Source organism: Falco punctatus, assembly GCF_963210335.1.
Source record: "Falco punctatus genome assembly, chromosome: 7".
Lineage (NCBI taxonomy): Eukaryota > Metazoa > Chordata > Aves > Falconiformes > Falconidae > Falco > Falco punctatus.
The window spans coordinates 28,200,075-28,210,457 of record NC_137587.1 but is presented as its reverse complement, the minus strand read 5'-3'; the positions used below and the strand labels follow the sequence as shown (position 1 = coordinate 28,210,457).

Here is a 10,383-nt window from a genome sequence, read left to right as displayed (position 1 = left end):
CTGGGAAGGGGGGGGGGGGGGGAGAAGAGGGCAAAAACAAAACAGAGAACCACAAGAGTCAGCTGCATCTTCCAGAAGATCGGCAAAGCCCTCCCTGGCCCTGGGATCACTCCTGTCAGTCCCTCCTGCCCCGCAGGCAGTGAGGCAGTGAAGGGGAACCCTTTTCACCACCCGCGGAAGGCAGTGGAAAAACTTTTTTATTTTTCCTGAATGCGATCCCCCCTTCCCCTGCCCTGCCCCCGCTCCCTGCCTCCCCCTGCCCCGTTTGTAGCTACAGCAGCAGCCTGGCTTCATTCCCAAACTGCCTTTGGTGTAAGCAGGGGGGCAGACTCCACCATCCCTGCTCTGCACTTCACTGCCATAGCCTGGAACAGGCACAGCATGGCATGTGTGGGGGCTGCTGGAGTCCTCTGCCCAGATCCCTCTCCTTTGCACAAGACAGGACTGGGGAAAGCACACAGCCTTTCCCCGGCAATACTGCAGGGACATCGCTTCTGGGCTAGTATTATATCTGGTAGAAGCCTGTTCCTCAGAAACATTGCCAAAGGGTCAGGTACTAATGAAGGATAATGAAGATGCTCTGGAGCCAATACACTTTCAGGCTCTAAACAGAAGTTTTTAAAGCAAAAGCTGGGTTTGAACACATTAACCAAGTGATAGATTAGCCAGCTTACTGGGGTGCTCTGCAAGGAAGGCAGTGACTGTGTGGGGCCCTGGGGCAGGCGGTGGGTCCCCAAAGACCCTGTGGCCAGTGTGGCAGGGCACCAGCCCTGCAGCGAGCCTAATGCGAGGCAGCACTGCACGCGCGTGGCACTGCAGGTACACAGCACCAGTTATTTCCCTGCCTTTCGTCAAGCGCCTGCCTCTTTCCAGGCTATCAAAACCACATTTTAATTAATCTGCTTGGACTTCGCAGAAGCAGCTTCCCCTGGCAAGGGGGAGCACCTGCCTGTCTGCCTCCCTGCTGGACATCTACCTGGACATCTACTGACACTGCTCTTCTAAGTCACACAACACTAAGTACCTCAATAGCCAACACTCCAATGGCAAGGGCTCCTGCAAGGTACACATAGGTCTCAAAGGAGTTCAGGATCACAGTGTAGCAGCCCTAGAAAGGACAAAGCATGGTGAGGCACACCTGAGCAGCACATTGTCTTGTTCTCCCAGCATAGCCCTCATCAGTACAAGAGGCGCTCTCAGATCCAGGCACGGTAAGCATGGCTCCCTCTCACCCTCTCACTCAGCCCCACAGCACAGCAGGCAGAGACCCACCGGACAGTGCTGGGGAGGGGAAGGCTTTGCTGCAGTCACATTCGCAAGCCCTCAGTGACCACAAGGAACTGTGACTTCTTGCAGAGCAGAGAGGACCAGCACAGGAGAAGCACTCCTTCTGTAAAGGGCATGCTAAGCCCAGAGGAAAGGACCCTCAGGGCAGGTGACAGGCAGTCCAGGATGGCTAGGTAAAAGGATGATTTATTTAAAGCCAAGGCAGGAGATTCTTGAATCCCGTCATAGCCAGCAGCTCTTACACACCCCAAGACCTTTTCTCTGTGCCTTCCCCCAAAGGAGCATGGATGAACACCTGTTGACCTTCTGGCTGTAGTAGAATCAATTTCATTAATAACCCAGGGCCATGCACTACAGCAATCCTTCCACTTATGCAGCATAGTTTAATCATCATCTTTAATGTCATTTATTATTGCTCATACAATTAACAGCAGGTAAATCTTCTGCAAAGATTTCAGGATGTTTCTAGAAATCACCAGTTTATCCTGGCCTCAGCTTTCCCAGCCTAAAATTCCAATCCACCAGCAGATTTTGGCAAATAGGAAAAGTAGATCCGAGTTTGTCCAATGTAAAAAGTAGCTCTCCTCCCCACTCAGAATATTTTTCACACATACACATTTAATGTCATCCTGCTGGGATGATTCAATCACCTGATTTTTTCCTTCTGCCCATAAAGGAAATGTCTGAACTTCAAAGACAGCACGACAGTTACATACTGTTGTCCATGACATTCCCTGCTCGCTGCCAGTGAGACACAACCAGGGTAGAGCAAGGAGCAGCACGGAGAGGATCCACTCATGCGGCAGACCCAGGGAGTGCAGACCGTCCGGGCAGTAACCGAGCTGTTCTAACCACGCTTTTGTCAACATGAGACCGCTCAGCAGCAGCTCTGTTTGGGCCATGATTCAGCCCAGTTTTCAGGGAGAAGCATCCTACCCAGCAATGAAATGTTTGGGTGTTTGCCAGAAGTCCAACCTTAACCCAGCTTCCAGCATGCCCCGCTCAGCTGGCTACAAAGGGGGGTGAACACAAGTGTGGCCAGCACTATCCTACCAGCATGGTGTCCCAAGAGCCTGACTTTGCTCCAGGAATGCCTGAATTCAGCCATCAGCTGCTTGAAAGCATCTCTCCCATTTTACAGAATTGCCTCCCTGTGTGCTCGGTGACACTCGCTGTGCGCACAGCTTCTCCCACAGACACTGCGGTGACAAGGACTCATAGGAAGCCTCCTCTTTCCATAGGAGTGGTAGGCCTCAGCATCACCACTTAGGGAAAGCTAAATCCGTTATCTGCTTTAATGCTCTTTCCGAAACTGCATTTCCCTTCCCCTCCCTGCTCTTTGTCATCTCTCGCTCTCTCTATTCCCCGTCTACTCACAGCAATCAGACCTGGCAGCTGCAGTACGGTGCTGTCTGCTGTGATCTCCCACCCAGAGTGCCTTTGCCAGCCATTTCCAGCTGCCAGGCAAGGAGCAGCTCACACGCTGCTTCCAAACTCCTTTACTCTCACAATCTGCTACTGCGTGCTGAAAAGAGGACCGCTGCCTAGCCTGGAGAAAAGAGGAGGCTTGTTATACGCAGTCTTTACAGAGCTCAGCTGGCTTGCTAATAGTGAGGTGGACAGTCAGGAACTTTGCAAGAAAGTTTCTTAAAACTTCAAGCCTTGGTGACATTGTAAGGAAACATCACTGTAGTATCAGTGTCAATAATGTCTTATACTGAACTGTCTTGTTCCAGTCTAGTATTAGGAAAAAATTGTCAAATAGAGGGGCCTGGCAAAAGAAATGCCCTTTTTCTACTGTAAAGAGTAAAAGAGGAGAGAAATGCAGCTTTCCAACACTCCTGTTCCTTGGAAAACAGACATGGTTTTCTGTGGCTGTTTAACCCTTGATCCCTTGGTTGCTTATGTTGTTGGCGAGAAGTCTTTGTGGGCTAGACTGGAGCCACTGCCACAGCCAGTGGGAGCCAACCTCTTCCCACCCTTGCTGACCTGTGCTGGCTTTCTAATTAACTTCTCAGAGATAGTACTAACCTTCAGAAACACAGTAAAATTTCCTTTGACGTAAATTTCCACCCCACCTCTCAATCCCTTGGGAACATCTTCATATTTCTGCTGATACAGCACAACATGGACTTAGCAGTGCACACAATGAAAGGGAATTTTCAAACACATATGCCATAACTTCAAAAGCTGTCAACAGAAGCGTAATTAGGATGTGAGCTACAGTCAGAATGGCACAACCTGCCGGCTTCACCAGCTACCCACGACCACCACAGCCATCTCTCCGCTCACTGTGGAACTCCTTTTCCTAGTGTTCAGCTTCTCTTACCTGTCGATTCTGAAACCTCTCAACGCCTGTGAGGCAGGCTTCCTTGTTGACAAACATCCCTTCCCGGCTCTGGAGTTCTCGCTGGCAACAAGCCTCTGGTGTCGCCTTTTCCAAAGAGGAGTATGGAAAATGAGGGACAGATTCAAAATCTTCTGGTCCATTCACTCCACAGCAGGCAAACTACAGAGGGGCACAGAGAAGAAAGGAAGAGAGAGTTGACACTTTGTCCTGAAAAGCATATATGAGAAATTTACCAAAGACCTATTCTTGTAGAGATCAAAGTTTTAGTCAAAGCAGAGACAAAACAACTGTTGTTTCCAAAGAAATGGGTTGTGCTTGTACCCTGGATCTTCTGTTTCATCAAAGCTGCTTTATAATGTCCCCCTGTTCCCACGTCATACTGTAGACTCTAAGGTACCATTGGGAATAATGCCATGAACCACATTGGACTTTGGAGCACATCCAGAATGACTTGCTTGAGATCACCCAGCAAGTCTGTAAAGGGGGTCAGCAGCACAATCCAGGCTCCTGCCCGCCTGTTCACCCCACAGCTAATGGCTGGGATTGTGGCTGCTCTAAGGCACTGCTACGCGATTCAAGTAAGGTCCCTTTTTAGGATTCAAGTCAGGTCCTTTTTAAGGATTCAAGTCATACTCTGTCTCCTTTCAGTCAGCAAAAGGAAATGTCTTTATTAAAGTCCTGAATCAGCACAAAGGGCAGCAATCATCTTTTTCTTTTAAGATTAAAATTGACTTTTCATCTGCAGAGCCTGACATCCTACTCTTCAATCCTAAAGCGATACACCGTGGGCTGTACCGAGCACTAAGTTCACATGTGTACACACAAACACACAGAGAATTTGTAGTAGATAATAACAACTCCAATTCAAATGACAGTCAATCTGTAACCTGCCTGATTAGGACTGCAATAAGAAAGTCAATGTTGACGGCTAATATTTCTATACTGAAAATATACCATTAGGCACACTCCTGCCTAATCTGCCACCTACCAACTCATTTCACAAGAGCTACTAAATGTCATTAGTTAGCACCAGTCTTTGGCTGCTGTTGGCTGGGAATAGTTCTGAAGCAGTCTGCAAGGTGAAAGGTCCAAGATAAATGCAGCGATGTCCAGCTGCAGACAGCTCCACGGCTCCGTGCTCGCTGTTCAAAAGCTGGGGGTACCCAGTTAGGTCAAATGCCTCAGGCTCTGGCAAACCACAAAGGCTGACTCAGTCACTGGGAGCATCTCATGGGACCGACGGCAGCTTGCTTTGAGAAAGACCAGCTGCCAGCCAAATTCTCATCTACCTCCCACCACCACCACAAACCCCAGTGCTGCGCTTGACGTGCCAGGATGGCTGAAGCTGGCTGGCCCTGGGCAAGCTGAGGGTCCTGGCTGAGTACCGTGTTGACAGCCACTGGCCATGGGCAGTGCGGGAGTGGCACAGCCTGACTTACTGTGATCATAACAGAGTTCCAGGTAGAAGAGAAGACGTCCGTGTCATTGTTCCTCAGGTAATGCTTCTTCAGCTCCTTGGTGAAAAACTCTCTGGTCAGCTGAAACGCACAAAGTGGAAATGTAAAGGCTACTGCCAACACCTTTCTCAAGCACTTCCCAAATCTCCCTTCTGTGAATGCTAAGGGTTGTTATGCTAAGGGTTGCTTGGTTGTTTTGGTTTTGTTCTTTTTTATTTTTCTTTTGCAAACCTTAGAGGACAAACTTGGGAAAAGCCACTGGCTGAATTGTAATTACATCCAGGGTGAATGGCACCTGTTGAATAAACCTGTTGCTCATTAAAAACCAGGATTGAGTTATATCTGTACTTGTAAGGTAATGTTTACACTTAAAGGTTGGTTGTTTAATTTTTAAAAGGTTTTGTTGTTAAAAATTTTCAGCATTATTTGAAAGTGCTTCATAAGTTGAAACAGGACTAAAATAGATTTTAGAAAGAACTTCCAATCCACACTCAAAGAGATCTTTAACTTACATCATGAGGTCTGCCATCATGATCTTCCACTCACTTTTCATCTCAAACCAGTTAACTTCCTACTAACAACAGGGGAACTGCTCTGAATTTACTTCCATGTGTGAAAAAGCAGAATAAAGCCTTAATATGAAACTTTCTGGGAATGAAAAGGAAATAAAAATCATATAACAAATATGAAATGTTCAAGTCAACTTACAAATTGGAAAAGAAGGACTATTTCCCTGACAATGCTTTAGATTATCTAAACTCACCCACACACATGAAGAAAAAAAATCCTCATTATATATTTCCAGTGTTTAGATAATTTAAACATTTTTCCTCAGGTCAGCAATATAAACAAAAGGAATTTCATTTACTCCTGTTTACATTTACAGTAAAACAGAAAAACTGAACATTTTGGCTCAGCGTCTTCTTAAAAAGTTAAGACACCTTGAAATTACATTTACTTACGATCACTCTCTGGAGGACTACTAAATATACAAACCTAACACGATTCAATCTCATTGCCTTTCTATCAATTCAGGATAAAAACTTCAAGGAATCCCCTTTTCAGGTTCCCAATAGGTCTTCACTTGTGTGGTCCCTTCTCCAAAATACATTGTGATTTGTGATCCACAGAGGCAAATCTCTCCGCCACTGCAAAGGCTCAGTGAGGGGGGTTGGACTTGGCTGCGTACAGCACTGCTCTAGGTTGCATATCTGCAGGATCAGGAATTAAGCTGCTTAAGCTGCCTGAAAAAGTCTCCTTTTTCTTTTTTTCTGTTGTTCATACAGCAGTGCACATGCAGTAACATATACTGCTAGAAGTTGGTTTCGGGTTTTTGACATGCGACGTGAAATATCGCACATACATATGAATGAGATGCATGGGTGGGAAGAAAAGCACAAGCACAAAATTGTTTATTTCCATTGTAACTGCATCACAAAATTTAAGGAAAAAAAAAGAGGGCTGTGGTGATTCTTTAAAAGACCCCAAATACCACTTAATACTGACTTCTCTTTTAGAAATACAAATTAAGGCCAAATTTAATGACTAAATCAATAGTGGGTAAAAGTTTGTAACAAAGACTTGAATGATGCAGGTAGCTCAGTCTCACTACCTTTTAATTAGATATGCCACTAAATACCTAAATTACTTTTATGGGACAGCTATTAACTCATTTTTTGCTTTTGAATATTAAAATACCAGAGAACATTTTCCACTGGGAATTTGGTGCACTGAGGGAAGGTCAGATTAGATGATGCTGAAATATGACCTCAGTATTCTCCTTTCCTCCCCTTTCTCTGCGTACTTTATCCACACAGCATACTACCCTGCAGAGACAGCAGCACTTTTTTTGACGCTTGTCTGTTTCTGAAGCACAGACTTTGAAACTGATATTACCATTGGTAATAATCCCAGCTGGCTGCCTTTGGCTGGGTCTAAAAAAAAAAAAGAGTCATTTAAATATAAAGTGAAACCTTTATTTTGACAGCAGCAACCCCAGAGGAAATTGTTCAGAGTTTGTGTGCGATTTTTACGAGACTTGGCTTAAAACAAAGCCTAGTGCTGGAAGGGTAAGTTTGCCAGGAAAATAACTGATTCCATTTTGTTGCTCTTAAACTGTTTGTCCTGAGCATCTGAAGTTCAGAATAATGGGGGGAAAAAAATCAGCAGAAGCATCTTTCTTCTTTCAAAAAATTGCTGACAAAGGAGGATAACACTCAACAAGACAGCCCTACTCATGTGCCTCCAGCCCCCCTCTTGCTGAAGCTAGTAACGGCACTGATGAGGTCTGTGCACATTGGAGTACTATGGCAAGAACTATTCAGAAGGGAGCAAAGGACCTTCTAAGCAAACTAGATCTTCGCACACACTTCTGACGACACAGTTATATCAGCCAGAGTCATGAACAATAACAGGCTGTTCAGCCATGGTTTTTCTAGCTGTGCTGGGGGGAACATCTCAAATACAGAAGCAGCACATGCATGTGAATGTTTACATGCCAGTGAATGAAGTGGGACTGTTTTGTCGCACAGGTTCAAAAAATAGCTTGGCTGGGACTACTGCAGCCAGATGAAGGGGACTTACGAAAAAGGCGGCATTTCTGCATAAAACAGGTGTGCCAGCACTGGCCAGGAATGTCACTGCCTTCTCATGCAGCACTATGTTCAAGAATACGGAATGCTGTGCAAGAAGCTGGCTTCATGGTGCCTGCTTGCAAAACAGGGAGCACTCCTGTCTATGGCTGTATCTGCCAGAGCATCCTAACCTTTCTGATACAGTACAGTGCTTGTACTGTAGGTAACCTGTGCTGCACTTGTCACTTCCACAGTGCCTTCTACCCAAGAGACCCCCAACTGCTCAACTGAGGGATGGATGGTTCATGTTCTTTAGTTTTTGCCTTATGTCTGAGAAAACAGAGGTATCAGGAACCCAAGTGACTTGCTTATTCAGTGTCAGAACTGGGGCTAAAAATCCAAGCATCCTGACTCCATCCAGAGCCCTGCCTCTGGACTTATCTGTTCCCACCATCCTGCTTTCTTGCTTGTTAAGACAATTCACTAAGAAAAAGAGTCAAATATCCCTCCAGCGTTTTTCCCATCCAGACCTCTGAAGGGCATATAAAGAGCAATTCCTGTACGTAAGTGAAGTTATTCTTTCATAATCTCTCTCTATGCTTCACAGAAAATGTTATTTTATGGGGGATCTTCTAGATGAAAAAAGGTTCTCCACCCTCCAAAATCTCCTTTACAAAGGAAGAGAAACTCTGGTACTCCCATAGCTGATTAACAACAGCCTTCCTCTTCACAAACTGGTTTTAAACAGTTCTTTGGAAGTGCAAGTGGACTTGCAGATCACAGTAGCTCACCATTGCAAACATCACTTTCACTCACCTTACCACTACACTCTGCTTCACTGACTTTCCCTCTCATGTCAAATCTCAGCAGAAAACATCTCTTTTCTCCCTTATTTTTGTCTCTTAATCTCTTTCTCTCCCTCAGCGATTAATAATTTAACTCTATTGAGTGTTTGGGAGCTAGTCTGGGTGTAAAATGCTAGAGAAAAGCAAGAGAAAGCTGCACTGAGCATTATCTGGAAAGCAAATAGATAGAACCTGCCTTTCTCTTTTGTCTCATTTTACGCACCCAGTGGGGCCACAGCCATATGGACTGGTGCAATGACCATCACAAGAACCCACTTGGTAAGCTTCCAAGAAATTTAGGTTTTCTAAATGTGCCTTTACCTCCACATGCCTTGAAAGTGACTCGTTTCACAGGGAAGAGAAAAGCAGAACTGAACCTGACCTTACATTGCTACTGTAAAGAATTCTTCCTAACATGGGGTCATTGAAAGACCACTTTTGTCCCCACAGACATCCTGGCCAGCCATCTAGCCTCACCCTAACCCAAAGAGGACAACAAAACTAGCCACAAGTAGTTATCAAGCCAGAGGAGCTACCACCAAAATATATAGCAACAGCAAAACAAGAGTTGGTTGTTTGGGTTTTTTTCAGAAGAAACCTGAGGAGAGAACAAACCACAAGAATTTGCAGACTGAGTTTAACTCCCGCATAGAGCCATCCCTAGCTATGTTGGGGTTTGATGTTCTTCATTCCTTCCCATTTAAGCCCTTCCTGTCAGTCATTCTGGCAGAGTGGGAAGCTGGTGATGCAGACAAGGAGACAAGCTCAAGAAAGACAGAAGTTTGTTCCCCTTCAAGTTTTATCTCACAAAACATTGTCAGATGCCACAGAAGTCTGGAATAACCACTGTGACCTTATCTTGCAAGATAACATGTCCTTATATGACCCACGGCTTACATGGGAGTGGAAGGTACTGATGCTTTGCCCAGAAGCAAGATGTAAGCAGGCTCTTCGTGACTGAGGGAGGAGGACACAGCCCCAGCCCTGCAGTCACCCCCACCCCCCAGGACTCAGAGCAAGCCTGGATATTTTCTTGTATCTTTTACCAGTTTTGCACAGGGAAGGTGGGAGCAGTCAGCTGCCAGCTGCTTGCCCAGCCCCTGCTCACCAGGGACCATGTTCTCTGTGTCATGAAGCCTGTGCCTGGGTCTACAGGGCAGTTCCTACGTTTGCAGTCTGCGGCTTCGCTGAACCAAAGAAATTCTCTAAAAACTCCTAACAGCAGTGCTGTAATGACCGGAACACACCAGACCCCACCATGCTGCAATCTATTTATGGAGCAGTAGCTGTTCCCATGTGGGCATGGCCTCAAAGCCTAAGCTGGAAAGGGGCACCTGCTGTGTGTACAGAGTGCCGTTCAGATCTGCCACTGCCTTCAGATCTGAGGCAAAGCCAACAGACCACCAGCTTATACAGGGTGGTGGTGGTGCAGAAATCCTCTTACTACCTTCCCCAAGACCATCCTACTGCAGAAACAATCACATTGTCTTGCCGTGAGCTTCCTAAGTCTTGATTCTTGGCTTAGCAAAATCTTTTTATCTGAATAAAATTAAAAGTATATCCTGTCTCAGGAAAACCATCCTTATACACGGCCCTTCTATGCTCATGCCACATTTCTGTCATGTTCAGTACAGGGAATGTGTTGTACATGCTGTTACTACTGTCAGAGGCCAAAAAAAAGGATACTAACAGTAATTAGTGACCATCTCTACTGGCCAATATTTTTTTCACAGCCATCACTCAGTCATATTTCAAAAATGGGATGACTTCAGAAGGATGGACTAGTTCAGTCAGGCTCTTTGCCCATGTGCAAACATGAAAAGAATGAACAAACCTTTGCTGGTTAAAGACAGAAATGAGACTATGCTTAC

The 10,383-nt window shown here is 45.6% G+C and overlaps 1 protein-coding gene across 11 annotated transcripts in view; it reads right to left on the bottom strand.

Moving 5' to 3' along the window:
* TSPAN18 (tetraspanin 18) overlaps nt 1-10,383 on the bottom strand; it is a 172,439-nt gene that overhangs the window by 3,553 nt on the left and 158,503 nt on the right. For all 11 annotated transcript variants that reach the window (XM_080396768.1, XM_080396770.1, XM_080396763.1 and 8 more), the window contains 3 exons: nt 5,077-5,175; nt 3,617-3,796; nt 1,025-1,108 (listed from right to left, as the gene is read on the bottom strand). In XM_080396768.1, the coding sequence (XP_080252894.1) occupies nt 1,025-1,108; nt 3,617-3,796; nt 5,077-5,175 (363 nt within the window). The remainder of the gene's footprint in view (nt 1-1,024; nt 1,109-3,616; nt 3,797-5,076; nt 5,176-10,383) is intronic.